General features: G+C 36.5%; 1 protein-coding gene across 1 annotated transcript in view; it reads left to right on the top strand.

Annotated features, from left to right (window-relative positions):
* galnt18b (UDP-N-acetyl-alpha-D-galactosamine:polypeptide N-acetylgalactosaminyltransferase 18b) overlaps positions 1–17,446 on the top strand; it is a 273,853-nt gene that overhangs the window by 177,162 nt on the left and 79,245 nt on the right. The window contains exons 7-9 of the mRNA XM_056462355.1: positions 2,015–2,200; positions 11,886–12,023; positions 15,891–15,986. Of these exons, the coding sequence (XP_056318330.1) occupies positions 2,015–2,200; positions 11,886–12,023; positions 15,891–15,986 (420 nt within the window). The remainder of the gene's footprint in view (positions 1–2,014; positions 2,201–11,885; positions 12,024–15,890; positions 15,987–17,446) is intronic.

Genomic DNA, 17,446 nt, shown 5'->3' with positions numbered 1-17,446 from the left:
ATTGCTGTCTATTAAAGGTGTGTGCTTGCTGTCAACGATGATCGTGGAGGGCAGTGGCGGTTCTAGTTTAATTGACACCCTGGGCGAACCACCTCATACCCCCCCCCCCCTTAAATTGTAAGATTTGTTATTCAATAGATATAACAATTTATTTCTATTTATTCTAAATAAATACAATTATTATTAATATTATTATACAATTATTATTAAATAAATATTAAATAAATAACAGAAATCAATCCTAAATGTTACTGGAAAACAACAATTGGAGTGATATGCTAAGATCACTTAAGAAACCTTTTGCATGAATATTAATTATGACAATTTTAAAGAATACAAAAAATATGTTTTATAGAATTATCTGTTGTCTTAGGCTCGACTCATGGCTGAGAATTATTGTTTTGAAGTCTTACCTCCCTGACTCTTGATCCCTCCTTTCTGCTTTAAAGCCATGCTTAGTGAAAGTAACATCATCATCATATTATATAAACTTTAGTTTAGTCGACTTGCAAAACTCACTGCGTGCCGACACCTCTGCACAAAAGTTTGTTACTCTGGTTTCACTGTTACTCCGGTTTCACGGCGCATGAGCGGCGTGTATTTTATCTGTGTGCATGCAAACAATCCGGATTCACAGAGGAGTGCGTGAGGTGCACGGGAATGGTTTTCTACGCGCATGCATCAGTTTGTTTTCACCAGCGTTGAACCAGCGCTGAGGGGGAGAGGCAGTGAATCAGCTACGTCAGTGGCACCAACAATAATTTAGTGTCTGCATTTTATTTATTGAAATATTGGGAATTTACATAAGTACATTTAAATTAATAATGTCAACAGCAAAATCATATTGGGGTGGCCACAGGGGTGGCCAGAGTTTACCCAAGGGTGGTCGTGAGGGCGCCCCTGGCCCTTGGCTGCTTCAGACAACAGACAGACAGACAGAAGAAGAGACAGGAAGAAGATCTCGCATAAAGTTTGTGAGGAATACTACAGTAAAAACTTTGCCAATGGGAATTTGATGCATTTGTTGCTGTGAAGTTGCAACGATGAGTCACACACAATGCTGTTACAAAGTTCACGAACACACAGATTCACACACACACACAGTGCGGACACACAGACAGCGCACGCATTTAGCTTTGCACTCTTTTTGCATGCATATGTGACAGGATACAGGTTAATATCCAGTTCTGAATGGATATCTGTTACGGTATTGTACAAAATAAACCTGTTTTAATGTCTACAAACCGATATTGTAGCGTCTTTTATAATTGTTCTGACATACGGCTGATGTGATGAAGTAAATCTGAAGTAAATCACTGTAATTCATTACACACAAAACATTTTAAACTTGTAAAACTCACTCTTGATCACATTTGATGATGATTGATGATCCTAGCATACCGAACAGACCTTTTATTCCCGGTTGCTTTGCGCTCGTCCTGTCTTGTTGATATGATTATACGCATTACTATGGAAACATATTAATACGCAGCTGTCAATCGATTCGGTGGGCGGGGGGACCGCACTCCTACATCAAGTTGCGGTCAGTCTAAAAACCGCTCCAATTGGTTCACCATTTTAATGTTGTTCAATTGAAAAAAAGGACTTGGTGTGTTTATTTAACCCCAATATGACGGAAGGCGTGATTTAAATTTTTTTTAATCAAGGCAGCTACTGAGAAATTGCTTTGATTATAATAAAACATAACTATTTATGCAGTGTTTTTTAGGTTTTGATTTAGTAAAACTCTGCTTTGGAGCCTAGTGAATGTGCACATGCAGAGATGCGTGTTATTAGTTTTTTCCCCTGAGACAAATCATTATCTCAGAAGTATCCTATTTACTGCACACGCCATTAAATTCCCTCTGAGACTCTTAAGGGGGACACAAGTGTTATGTAAGATCTTCAGCACTTCATCTGCTCTTCAGTCTGGGCCAGCGAGTAGAATTGTCTTGCCAAGATTTGTGTCTTTTTTTTATTTCTCAGCTTTCTCTTTTTTGTTGTTTGTGTGTAGGTGTGGCAGTGTGGAGGAAGTGTGGAGGTGTTGCCCTGTGCCCGTATCGCCCATATCGAGCGCGCCCACAAACCCTACACAGAGGATCTCACTGCCCACGTGCGCAGAAACGCTCTGAGGGTTGCAGAAGTGTGGATGGACGAGTTTAAAAGCCATGTCTACATGGCCTGGAACATTCCACAAGAGGTGAGGTCCATCTCAGCTACATAACACTAGAAACTGACTTTAATATTTACATTCACGTAAAAGAGTTTTCCACTTGTTTTTTTTTGGAAATAGGCTCACTTTACGTCTCCCCTAGAGTTAAGCAGTATTTTTTTTATCCATTCAGCCAATCTTTGGGTCTGGCATGTGCACTGTTAGCTTAGCTTAACATTGATCATTGAATAAGATTAGACCATTAGCATTTTGCTTAAAATTGATTTTCGACCATTTTCCAATGTGAAGCTTGTGTCTTCTGTAGGTACATCATGTACTAATACCTACAGACAATAAAAAGACTATTTTCTAAGGCTGAAATGTCTAGGAACTATAATCACATTGTGGCATAATAATAAATAAACTTTACTAATGTACCACGGCTGCATCAGGCGCAATGACATTAAACAGCTCCTAAAAGCAGTCCCCGGCTAGTTAACTATGTTTTAGCCCTGCATAATATGCTATATAATTTCTTTGATTATTACAACAGAATGAGAGTATAGTTCCTAGCCATAGCAGCCTAAACAATAGCAACTTATAATAATAATAATAATAATAATAATAATAATAATAATAATAATAATAATAATAATAATAATAATAATAATAATAATAATAATAATTCCTTAAATTTAAATAGTGCTTTTCTGGACCCTTAAAGCACTTTACACATTAGGGGGAATCTCTTCATCCACCACCATTGTGCAGCATCCACATGGATGACACGACGGCAGCCACATTGCGCCAGACAGCACACCACACACCAGCTGATGGGTGGAGACAAGACAGAGTAATGAAGCCAATTATGATATGGGGATGGTTAGGAGGACAGAAGCCAGAGGGCAAATTTGGCCCTGGTTAAACCCCTACTCTTTTTCAAAAGACATCCTGGGATTTTTCATGACCACAGAGAGTCTGTACCTCAGTTTAACGTCTCATCTGAAAGACAGCGCTCACTGGGCAGGATAGAGTCCCCTTCACTATATTGGGGCGTTAGGACCCACACAGACTGCAGGTTGAGTGCCCCCTATTGACCTCATAAACACCACTTTCAGCAGCAACCTAGCTTTCCCATGTGGTCTCCCATCCAGGTGCTGACCAGGCGCAGCCCTGCTTAGCTTTAGTCGGCGACCATGTGAGAGTTGCAGAGAGCTAGCTGCTGGTGATTATCCATCAGTTTTAGAACACGATGTAACTACGGAAGAGTCAAACGAAAAGAGACAATAATTTATACGAAAAGTAGTTGCAACATAATTCCAAGAGTAAAAGGCTTTAGAAAAGAAGTCTTGTAAACACTTTCAGCCTACGACCCCCAAAATAACAATGCCAGTGACTCACGACCCCCCTCATTCCTCGGAGGTGGTTATAAATATACAAACGTTGCGCACACAACAATAGGTCTATTTAAACATGAGCATATTGACAATGCAAAAACAGTGCAACAGTCTAACAACCATATCATTTTTATTGTAATTTATTAATCTGTTTCATTTAATATTACCCTCACCAAAAGAGACAGGTGGACATAACATTTTTAGCACAAGTCTATTCTTGGTTTGGTTTTGGAGACCGCCATCCAGAGATCATTCTCAATGTTCAGTTGTGGCCTGTATTTATTTGTAATGAATTTAAATTGCCATATAGGTGTCAGAAAGTTTAGTAACACGTTATTTTGATGGTCCATTTGAGTATTTGTAGACTGTCTGCTTAATATCTGTTGATACTGCTCCTTCAACAGACCTTTAACTGATTATAAGAAACTTTGCAAGTACACATCAACTTACACTAACCCTAACCCCAACCTAACAATCAACTTATAATCTAATGAGAATTAGTTGGCATATAGATGCAATTAGTGGTGTAGTCCTAAAAAAAAGGTGGTGTACTATTACCCACCCAATTGTATATTTAGCTGTATTTAAATGTATATGAGCCTATATATGTATATATGTATATATATATATATATATATATATATATATATATATATATATATATATATATATATATATATATATATATATATATATATATATATATATATATATATATATAATGTTTTCTAGATAATAATCTAGAAAACAAAAGCAAAGCACACTTCTTCAAAAACCCAAATACTAGCCTATACTCAAGTACATTTTTATCCATGTATTAAATAAAACTGCCACTTTTTAAATTCATAATGGCATAAATATAAACGTATAAAAAACTTACAGGCTAATTTACATATTTCACTTTTGTAATATAAGTCATAATAAGAAATAATTTTTAATACGACACAACACATGATGTTTTACTCAGATGTCACACAGATATGCAGTTAAAATTAGTACATCCATTAAGTGGTTCTGTCACTGTATTTAATCCTGTGCATGAATGTATGATATAGTTAATGTACATGCACTGTGTTTTTTTTGTTTTCATTGTTATTTGTGAAATAAACAGCAACATGTCTGTTAAGAGTTACATTTTCGCTGAAGAACACCGCTGTACTGATGAGGGGAGCGCTGAGGAAACAAGTGTTTCTATAGCAAAGAACTGCAAATATGCAGATATTATCTATCGATAAACACACACCTTGTGCTCATGGTCTGCACAACTGTGGTTTGCTGACTAAATGAAAAACAAGTTGAAAACGGAGGAGCGGAATTCTGCCGCCATTTTTATATCAAATTTAAAGGGTACTGAGGCAATCATTAAGTAGTGTACTGTTCATGAGGTAATCGCAAAAGTTTCAAGGGGCTGAATAGAAATAAAGGAGGGCTAAAGTGATGACCATGCTGTTTTATAATTTTACTTGAATGTTTCAGCGAGACATCATTCAGCTGATTTTTTGTGATCTTCGAAAAACTCTCACGAAATGTTCTCACAGCTGCTGCTGTCGTCAGAGGGTGGGGAAAAAAGTAGGCATAATGAGAATACGTGAGTATTGCAAGGACACCACTGGATGCAAAGTAACTTAAATTCAACAAACAGACCATCAAAATAAAGTGTGACTGAAAGTTTAACCTGGTGCCATAAAATCTATCTGCTGCTGCTGACGCTATTGCTGTGTTGTTAATCTAACTTAAACACACCAATCCTATGAAAACAATAATTGAAAGGCTGATGGCTTTTCATTTGCATGATGTTGTTTTTTATGTAATTATTAGCCACTATTTTCTATCTTCTGTGGGTTATGGATAAAATATGGTAATTTGAGTAGCTTAATCAAATTTATTTAGCTTTTGGAAATCCCCAAGCTGTCCCACTCTCATTGTCCAGCGACCCAACCCCCACCCCCCATCCCCAAGAGTTCCCACTTTGGGAACCAATGCTCTAGATCAGCCAGTTTCAGACTGCTGAATCAATATTTTCTTGCATAGACTGCTTGGTGATTATGCATTCACAATGGTATGGACTGTAATAGGGGTGGACATATGTATATTTATATTATCTATTATTTTAATTATTATTAAAGATTTAGATCAGAGCAAACTATTTCTCACTATTTTGTAGCACTGAGCATTGCTAATATTTTTATTTGTATTATTCCACCATCAAAGAACAGTAATCAAGGAAGAGTAGATTGTTCTAGAAACAGAATTTGTGCTTCAATAGTCTGATTTCCATCATAACGAGAAGCAAATCATTTCAAAGTTTGCAGTAAACGAGAAAAATCCCAAGTGTGTTTCTATCAAGTTCTTAGAGTGGCTCACTGTAGTATTGGTAACCTAGTAACCAACAATAAACACGGCAAGCACAATAGAGACAGCAGATTAGTCACTTGGGTTTAAGGTTTGAAGGTCAGAATGTATTCAGCAAATGCTCTTCCATTTCCCATTGTTCCCATTTACCTTTTCTAATTTATTGAATATTTGACTTTTCAATCACTCATTTATCTTGCAAAATGCACATTAACACAGGGTGTTGGAAGCATTGTGATGGTAGCACAAGTGCTGCTAATTAACAAACGCCTGAAGCACAGACGTGTAGAAGTGAATGTTTGTGGGAGGGTGCAGATTTTATATGGCATCATCAACGAATTTAATCTGATGTGGGCTGATACTGACAGCCAGTGCAGCGAGACTAAGAAGGTGTGAAGGGAGCCCTTTTGGGATCATTGAAGACCAGGTGCGCTTCAGCATTCTAGGTTATTTTCGAGGTAACTGCAGGCTGGAAAGTCAGTCAATATGGTGTTGCAGTAATCCAATGCTAATGATGGCAATGTTTACTTCATCCATTGTCTTACATTTTTGTTAAATAATAATCATTATTAAAGCGATAGTTCACACAAAACTGAACATTCTGTCATCATTTACTCATCCTTTGCCTGTTCAAAACCTGTTTGAGTTTCTTTTTTTCTGTTAAACGTAAAATAGACTATTTTAAAGACAGCTGAAAACCTGCAACCATTGACTTCCATAGAATTTGTTTTTTCATTCTATGGATGTCAATGGTGACAGGTTTTCCGCATTCTTCAAAATATCTTCATTTGGGTTCAGCAGATAAGAAAAACTCAAAAAGGTTTTGAATAAGTGAAGCATTGGCCACTACTTTTGTGGCCAAATGCTTGTATCGATGCAGGAAATAGGAAAGCCTATTTATTATTGTCTATTCAGAGACTGTAACCTACTTCACCTACTGTAACATTGAGTCAGGGTACAATAGAGTTGAGGATCCACATGCAGTTTATTTAAGAGAATAGTCAGACAGGTAACGGTCAAGAAATCGGTGCAGGCGGCAAACAGGATAAACAATACAAGGGTCAAAAACAAAGGAAAGCTAGACAAGAAATAATTTTTACAGAAAACAAGACTCAGCAACGTGTGTGTGAGTGGAGTGTATTCATATTCCTGGTAATGAGTCTTCACAGGCTTCAGCTGTGTGTTTGCAATCAAGGAGAGAACTGGAACGGATGTGTGTGAGTGGTGCATGATGGGATTTATAGTTCATTCCAGTGGCAGATTTGTAGTTCTCCAACGATCTGCAACTGCTAGATTGCTGGTGATCGTGACACCTTCAATGTATAAATTAGTATTCTTGATGCAAAGATTGCCTGTGTGAGTTTTTTGTCTCATTTTTGCATCATATGACATAAAACAAGGTTCAGTATTACATAAAGGCTGCATTTGTTCTCAGACACAAAGCAAAGCATTTGTTTGCAGAAAATGACAGTAGACCAATATAAAAAATATTCCATAGGAAGAGGAAACAATGTATGTGTGCTGTATATACAGGTCAAAAGGTTGGGGTCGGTTTTATTTTTTAGTTCTTGTATTTTTCATTTTGTTTTTTAAAGAAAATTATTCTGTTTATCAAGGCAGCATTTATTAAATGTATTTTTTTTAATTGTTAAATTGTTTATTAACATTTTAAATAACTGCTTTCTTATTGTAGTTTTAAATTAAATTATTATTCCAGTCATTATCGCTTTTATTACTATTACCATTAATAATAATAATAATAATAATAATAATAATAATAATAATAATAAATAATAATAATAATTATTATAATAATAACAGTAATAGTAATAGTAATTAAAATTACAGTGATTTCAGAAGGATCATGTGACTCTGAAGACTGTAGTAACGAAGCTGAAAATTCATCATTAAAATCACTGGAACAAATTGTTTAATTCAATTATAAACTACTTTTGAACAGTTATTTTATAGTGCAAAAACGTTTCACAATTTTACAATTTCTACTGTATTTTCTATTAAATAAATGCCGCCTTGGTGAGCAGGATAAGCTTATTTTAAAAAATGTAAAAATCCTACTGACCCCAAACTTTTGACTGGGAGTGTACGTCGTGTGAAACTGAATATGTCATATTGAACTTTTGCCTTTTATGAAATAAATGCTGCAATGATAACATTCTCAAATGCTGATTGAATTAAACACTCGACATGAAAATAATTTGAATGTATAAAATATAAAATTAAACATTACAAACTGGATGTTAAAAGATTTCTTTCTTTGCTTCATTAATGACAACTTCTATCATCTTCTTGACAAATTCTGTCATCATTTGCAATTTCTAAAACGGTTGAAGTTTCTTTCTCTTGTCAACACATTGTGAAACTCTTGTGAAAAGAAAAGAAAAAAAGAAACCCATAAAGGTTTAAAGGCGGCATGGTGGCTTAATAGTTAGCGCTGTTGCCTCACAGTGAGAAGGTTGCTGGTTCGAGTCCCTGCAGGGCCAGTTGGCATTTCTGTATAAAGTTTGCATGCTCTGGTTTCCCCCACAGTCCAAAGACATGTGGTTTAAGTGAATTGGATGAGCTAAAATTGGCCATGGTGTATGATTGTAAATGTGACAGTGCATGGGCATTTCCCAATACTGGGTTGCAGCTGGAAGGGTACAAAACATGTGCTGAAATAGTCGGTGGTTCATTCCACTGTGACGACCCCTGATAAATAAGGTTTAAAACCACTTTTGTGAGTACAGCAAATTTTGGTTTGTTTTTGAGTGAATTAAATAATATCTCAAGCATATTCATATGTTTTTAAAGGTTAAAAATAACAGAAGTAACACATAAACATTCTCATTTGCATTAGAAAAATATGATGCCTCCAGTTAGTACTGAGCAGTCATACAGTACATAACTTGACTAAATGCAAAGTAGATCCAATTATGAAGCTTGTAGGAAAAAAGTGATTAAAGAATGCATAGAGAAATACAGTTGTTATTGTCTATTAAGCGCCCATTAACTCATTTATAGTTCTCCAGCCCTCAGCTCTGTTTCCAACCATATGTCACAGTGCTCCATTTATTTAGGGAGCTTTTGGCCCATGCTCGTGCATTTATCAGCAAGACAGCAATTAAGATCTGGCGAAAGCGGAAGGCGTCGTGAGATTGCAGCAGATTCCCAGAGCCAGGCTGAATGCTGAGAGGAGGGAACGAGAGAAAAGGGAAGTGACTCTTGATGCGGGAACAAAGACTCGACTCGAGTGCGCTGAGAAACATGAACTGAGATGTACTTTTCTATTTCTGTTCCAGTGGTGGGGAGCTCAGTGCTGCATCACTGTGATAATATATGGCAGATGAGCCTGATTCTATATCTGCGGTCCCATAATTGAAGAGTTCAGATGCAAAAACCTCTAAGCGCCATCTGAAATTGTCTTCTAATATTAGCATTTTTCTCAGGCTCCTATATCTTGATTCAGTAATTTCACTTGTATGGCAAAGAATAGGTTATTTTCATCAATTTTATAACATGGAATAACTGGACATTAACATGAGGCTGAGAAAAATGCTCAATGATCAAATGTCATTGTTTAAGAGATAGTTAATCCCTTCAATTTCCAATCCCTTCCATTACCCTTCAATTTTGTATCTATAGTATTTTTTTTTCTTCTGTTGAACATGAAAAATAGATATTTTGAAGAATGCTAGTTCCTGGCACTGATTGACTAATGCTGTGTTTACACCAGATGTGGCATGTGTAAAAATCTTTTCATTCATGTGTGATAGTTAGATGCAGATTTGCGTCATGGGCAGAGCTTTTGTCTGCTCGATGACTGTAGTTTCGTTGCTAAACGGCTAACATGGATTTTATTGAGCGATTAGATCTGCTTCATGTGCTTTAGGAAGGCTGAAAAACATTGTAGATTCGTTCGGTGCCCTGTCTTAATTCACTAGATCCTTTCAGATGTGCACCAGCTCTGTGAGTTTATCAACTCCTCCAGAAATTACACCTGGATGATTGAAGCTTTCAGCCGTGCTTCCGACTGAGCTGAGTCCAGTTCGACAAGCTGTTGTCTGGTGTTGGCAGAAGGATTTCCCATCGGGACAACTACAGGCGCTACTACATAATCAAGCCCCTACAAGAGCAAGCTCCTGACTGGTTAATGTGGCGTGAATGTCTGCTAAAGTCATTTTATTTTGAATGAAGTAGCAGGAAGCATGCGATTCACGTGAATCGAATTTTTCGCGGCCCTTCATTCACGCGAATCACATCTTTTGCAGTGCTTAATTCATACGAATCGCATCTTTCACGCTGCCTCATTCATATGAATTGGCCCACAGGATGTCTAGTCGCATCTTACATTGACTTTACATGTAAATCACGCTGCTTCATTTGCACGAATTGCATCTTTCATGCCGATTCATTTGTGCAAATCACATCTTTTGTGCCGATTCATTTGCATGAATTGCATCTTTCACGGCACTTTATTCACATGAATCGCATCTTTCACGCTGCTTCAATCGTGTGAATCGTGTCTTTCACACCACTTCATTCACGTGAATTGCATCTTTCCGGCCGCTTCATTTGCACGAACCGTATCTTTCGCAACCCCTCATTCGTGCAAATTGCATCTTTCACACTGCTTAATTTGCACAAATCGCATCTTTCGCATTGCTTCATTTGCGCAAATTGTACCTTTCGCTTTGTACGTGTGAATTGCATTCGGACAAATCCTCACCCTTTTGTATAACTCCCCCCACATAGAGTGACAGCAGATCAATAAGCTCACTACAGTTTGACAAATATTGCTATTGTAAAACATAATGTACTTCTGAGGCTTTTTTAAGCAAGAATGTAGTTTTTTTAGATTGCAACTATGCAGGATAGTGCCTGTTTTAAATATTTATAATATTTATTAGAGATACAGCACATATGATACTTACATATGTATATATTTTGTGTGGGCCACTCTTTCTATAACCCTGAGTTACTTTTTGGTTGGCCATCTGTTTGTTTCTAACGAGTCTCCTGTTTTTGTTACTGCAGACTAAAAAGTTCAGTAAAAAGAAAGAAAGAAGAAATGTCCGCATATGTTTAGCTTTTTTCTTATCACAAGCACAACAGTAAGGTAGTGATTGCGCTGCTTTGGCTTATTCGGGGTTAATTATTGTGATATATATATATATATATATATATATATATATATATATATATATATATATATATATATATATATATATATATACATATATATATATATATATATATATATATATATATATATATATATATATATATATGTAGTATTATATATAGTATATGTGTGTTTATATATGTATATGTGTGTTTATATGTGTGTGTGTGTGTGTATGTGTGTGTGTATATATATATATATATATATATATATATATATATATATATATATATATATATATATATATATATATATATATATATATATATATATGTATATGTATGTATGTATGTATGTATAATATTTATAATATATATATATATATATGTGTGTGTGTGTGTGTATATATGTGTATGTATGGATGTGTGTGTGTGTGTATAAATAATTCAAACTATTAACAAACCCTTATTTTCATTTAAACCTAAAGCACACCTTCGGAAACAGCAGTTAAAGTAGAAGTGGTTCACTATAAATTTACACCATCATTATGCTCCAATCAGCTTTGACGGTCTTCGGGTTTATAGAAATATACAAACCTAACGGACACATCAAGATGTACCGCGCACACTGTAAAAACTGTTGGGTTCCACACAATTGATTTGTGTTGGGACAACATAAAGGAATTAAGCTAACTTATTAGTTTTTACAAATTTAAGTGGATTAAACATAAAACAATTAAGCTGTCTCCCCCAAAAAAGCTCATGTTAAATGAGTAGTTTGAACAAACCCCAAAATGTCATTTTCTGTTTATGGGATTATAAATCTAGCTAATGAATACCTCTCCCTGTGTTTGTGTTATCAGGACTCAGGGATAGACATCGGTGACATCGCCGAAAGAAAAGCACTGAGGAAAAAGCTGCAGTGCAAGACCTTCCGCTGGTATCTAGTGAACATTTACCCCGAGATGAGAATGTACACGGACACCGTCGCATATGGAGTGGTGAGTATCTATATTAAACCCAACCAAGCAGAAGCAATCGCAAAAAAACACTCAGCCCACAAAAAGAGCAAATAAAGAGTTCAACTACAGTGCAAATAGCTGTATATTTTGTCAGATTGATTCATTCCCCCAGCGCTGCGGTGTTATCAGGAATCAAATTGTGTTGTAATAAAACCCTGCAAGTGAAAAGATTAGTCCAGTCAAAGCAAGCGGCTGCAGAGACACTTTCTCTCCACAAGGCTAATGCTTTAACCGCCGGGTCCGCTGAGTGCTGAATAAGCTTCTGTGAATGCCCAGATATTGTACTATTGAGGCTGGATTTGAGAGCTGCGCTTGCAACATGTTACCCACACTCGCCATTTCATCTTTTGAAGAGGATTTTTCCAATTTGCCTGACAAAATTGATGCAACACGCTCCTACTGTTTATATTAGCCATGCATGTCAAGTCCAAACAATCCAATCCATTGGCTTTTTTTACCCGATGTAATAATAACACACTTGACTCGAAACAGGCCGCCTAGCTGAGGTGTTCGTTCTGAGCCTGATTTCATCATGTGTGGTGCAATTTAAAAGGAAGAAACTGTGGAAAATAGGTCAGCGTTATTGAAATGAATTCTGGGAGTAAAGGGCTCCGAAATAGCTCTCGCCCTCATTACTTTACTCTGACTGACTGCATTTGATGAGGCTGTCAATCACGTCAGCACACGGTGATAAAAGGCGCAGCGGTGTTGGGCTGAATCTGACGGAAATGCCAAAACAGCGATAGGATCCATTGAAGTCCTCCGCCTAGAATTCTGTCGTCACTGATACGGCCGCATGTTTAAGCACTATTTTCATTAGGCGTAACGGTTGCGATGCTCTTTATAGCCTATGGAGGTAAATTGTTTTTGAGGCTCTGCATGAAATGATTTTACTAATAAGCTCTTTATGCTCTGGAGGTAAACTCAGGTAAATAGAAGTGCAAGGAGGTGTTTTTTTTTTTCTGTACAGCTCTCTCACTTCACCAAGGACTTTTGGTGGAATGTAATTTAGATGATTCATGACTGTGCATACACTTATGAAAATGAATTTTATAATTAGAACCTGTAATTAGGATGAGAATTGAACCACGTTATGATGCAAGGGAGAAACAGCCTTTAGTTGTACCTGCTGTAAAAAGACTGAGAAAAAGAGAAGAGTGGTAATAAAAAAGAAAATTATAAAAATGACATGTGCTTGGTGGTCCACTTAACCCCCTTCTGACCTGAATTATGTTCCATTTTTTTCATAAAGGTGTTTCGGAAAAGTACATTTTCCCTGTTTTTAAAACTTTCTTAAAGGGTTGGTCCACTGCGATATCATATTTGAAACTTTACTCTATGTGTAATGTAAGTGTGTGAACATAAACAACATCTCTGAATGTAATACGCTCAAAGTTCAATGCAATTGGCTATTAAAGAGTTAGCTTAGCAAAGCCTACAGCGAACAAAGTTTGGGGTCTACAAAAAATACATCCGGGCTAGTGAGATCACAAGAACTTCAGGTTATGCTCATTTACCACGCACAGCAACAGGGCTAGGCCAGAGGTGCTGTAATGCTATAGCAGAGAAAGCTAAAATGACATCCAAATGCTGCTATTTCCACAGAACTTGTTCTGTTTCTGTATTTGGGTTTCTAAAGGACACAACACAAAGAGAGAAGTGCTTACAGTTTAATTTTAATTATGTTCCGTAGAATTATAAAATATATATATATAGCTAGAATTTGACAAAGGAGAACTTCCAGAATCTCTCTCAGTTCAGTGCTGGATTCGGTTAAAAACTCGTCCAACCTACAAAGCTGTGGATTGTGAGCCACAACCTGTAAGTATCTTTATTTGTTAAAATTGATCAACTACATGCACAGTTTCTAGCGTTAACAGTGTGTTGTAGCGAGAATGTAAACAAGGATGTAAACAATGGGAAACGCTGTTTGGCACACTAACAATTTAGCTACAAATTCATATTTATTAGTCAGACCTGCAGTGGCCGAGAAAGCTTAAATCGCTGCAATTTAAGAAAGCACATGCAATTACAAAAAACACCAGCAAATAAAGAAACGATCTTCATCAGTTTGACAGCACACGTGTTGCAAATTGGTCACAACACAAACAACTTAAGAAACGTGCTGCAAATTGGTCACAACACAAACAAGTGAAAAAACACTGTGCAAATTGGTCACAACAAAAACAACTTAAGAAACGTGCTGCAAATTGGTTACAACAAAAACAACTTAAGAAACGTGCTGCAAATTGGTTACAACAAAAACATCTTAAGAAACGTGCTGCAAATGGGTCACAACACAAACAACTTAAGAAACGTGCTGCAAATTGGTTACAACAAAAACATCTTAAGAAACGTGCTGCAAATGGGTCACAACACAAACAACTTAAGAAACGTGCTGCAAATTGGTCACAACACAAACAACTTAAGAAACGGGCGGCAAATTTGTCACAACACAAACAAGTGAAGAAACACGGTGCAAATTGGTCACAACACAAATAACTGAAGAAACACGCTGCAAATTGGTCACAACACAAACAAGTGAAGAAAAGCGCTGTAAATTCGTCACAACACAAACAACTGATGAAACGTGCTGCAATTGGTCACAACACTTGCAAAAATCAACATAACACAATGCAAATGTAGGGTACCCTATAACATGATGGACCCTGCTGAGATATGGATCGCAAAACAACCAATTTTCCCTTTTTAGTGAAATATATGTGTCTTAATAGTGTTTTTAGCAACGTGGGACACATATATCACTGTAAACATCTCGAAAAAATATGTGTTTTGGTATTTTGTGACCCTTTAATTTTTAGGTTTTCGTTTTATAATCTGCACATTATTAAAATATGTCTGCATTATTATGGACAGAAATATTTTTTGGACAAATCCTGATTTAAAAGGGGACCTATTATGCTTCTTTTTACAAGATGTAAAATAAGTCTCTGATGTCCCTAGTGTGTGTATGTGAACTTTCAACTCAAAATACCACACAAATAATTTTTTATACCTCTTCGAAACTGGCCTTTTTAGGCTTTAATTCAAATTGTGCCATTTTGGTGACTATCACTTTAAATTTAAAAAGATTGTGCTCTTTTTCAAAAGAAGGCGGAGCTACAAATATCTGCATTCAAAACAGGACTAACGTTATCTCTGTTATCTCTGTCTCACGCTTCAGTTCGGTTCCGTTTATCACGCCATCGATTCGGTTCAATTCGATATGTCAGTGCATCACGGTATATTGATGATGCTTTCCATACACAATTTTATATTTTACTTTGCAGCACAAGGATTCTTGTATTGACAAACGGTCTTAAAGTAAAATTCTAATCTTTATGGACGAGGCAGCTCTGACATTTTAAAAATTATTTTCAACCAGCCAAAGTGGTTATTGGGTGTGTCTACATAACCCGCCACCACTGGAATCTACCCTTATTTGGCGGTTTGGCAGATGTTAATGTCAAGCCCTGCATGTAATGTTGATATATAATGCTAATGTTTTTGTTTATATTGACTTTCTCATCGACCCCTGCTTCTGATTGTGTTTTTGTCTGTGTAACAAAGCTAAATCATGTAGATCAGGGGTCACCAATCTCGGTCCTGAAGGGCCGGTGTCCCTGCAGGGTTTAGCTCCAACTTGCCTCAACACACCTGGCTGGGTGTTTCAAGTATACCTAGTAAGACCTTGATTAGCTCATTCAGGTGTGTTTGATTAGGGTTGGAGCTAAAATCTGCAGGACACCGGCCCTCCAGGAACAAGTTTGGTGACCCCTGATGTAGATGTTAGGCACTATGTATAGTATATAGGCACTTTGTCAGTATATTTTTTTGTCCTTTCAGCTCAGAAACTCACTGAAGACTGACTTGTGTCTCGACCAAGGGCCAGACACTGACAACATTCCCATCCTTTACCTCTGTCACGGGATGACACCTCAGGTGAGCCGCCTTTTTTTGCTCTGTCCACATGAATCAGTGGACAATACCTTTCTTTCCATTGGTATTTTATTACGGTTGTCAGTTTCATTCAGTGTCCACGATTAACAATGACCCCTGATCTCTACATGAATTGGTATTGACCAATATTGATGAATAAGCCACTTTTTCGTGATGTCTGTTTAATTATTTACTCAAATACTCATTTACTTGATGCATTTGGGGGCTTTTCTCAGCAAATATTGATTACAGATTTTTTCTTTTTTAATTATTTAGGTAAAACAGTTTCTGACAGCTAATGAAGCAGCTTTACAGAACGCTATTATGTTAATGTGTAGAATATTATTTATAATGCCTTATATTTTGTTTTTAGAAGATCAGAGTTGAAATATGATGTATAACAATCTATAAGATGATCTGTGTGTGCTGTATGTGTGAGGATTATGCTTTAAATTCGTAAATATGTAAATGAACATAAAGCATTCCTGCCAACACTCTCGTTTTTCCCAGGGGGGCTCCCGTATTTCAGATCCATCTCTCGCCACCCTCACATTTTGTTTTTTTCTCCTGGAAAACTCTCGTAAGCCCCCCAGCCCCCCACCTTGCCTCAACATTTTGGTACAGTCTGTAACATCCCCGGGTCGCCGACTTTGGTATAGTATACGATCGCAGCGACCGCCTGGAACCCAGTGCAAATAGTACATAGTACAGTTACTAACCCAGTTCTCAGCTGTGTTATTCAGACACCACAACCCAGACACCAAGCCACCAACACCCATGATGAGGCATTAATAAAAGAATTACCATCTTGAAGTTAAATTAAAGTCATTATAATCTGAGATTAAACTTTATAACAAGTTTCAATTAAATGTTGAGAATAAATTCATTATTTTCAATTTGTTATTTGACCTACCATTGTCTTCAGCTTATTTATATTGATCTGCAAAATAATGTAGTCAACATAATTTTCTACCGAATGAGTCTAAAAATAAAAATGGGGATTCAGAGGGGATTTTTTGAAACTAGCTGCCATGTCAAGATAACCTGTTGTCTACAGGACAGAGGGATTTTGAAGAACACTGTCTTATTTAGAGGGCCGACAAATGGAAACCTACTGTATAGAGCTATTTCAGAAATGTGTGGGAGTCTATTTTGTGCAGCCATTGCTTGTGCTTAGAAACTCTTTAAGAAAACTTTTTTTTTTTCTTCAAGAAAACTTTTAAAGTATTTTTTAAACCAACTGTAATAAAAAATACACCATCTTGAGATCTGAGCCAAGCAATAATTAAGAAATAAAACCATTTTGAGATTATAATGTGAGATTACACTTGTTATATTTTGAGAAAATGTTCAAATAAAAAGATAAGATTACACACATTAAATTTATATAATATAATATGTTTGTTGCATTTTGTGAAATAAAACAAAAACATTTAATGTTGCGAAAAAGTAAAAAAAAAAAA

The sequence above is a fragment of the Danio aesculapii genome, chromosome 7 (genome assembly GCF_903798145.1).
Source record: "Danio aesculapii chromosome 7, fDanAes4.1, whole genome shotgun sequence".
In the NCBI taxonomy this organism is placed as follows: domain Eukaryota; kingdom Metazoa; phylum Chordata; class Actinopteri; order Cypriniformes; family Danionidae; genus Danio; species Danio aesculapii.
Note: the sequence above shows the minus strand (reverse complement) of the source record. Positions and strands in the feature narration are given on the sequence as shown.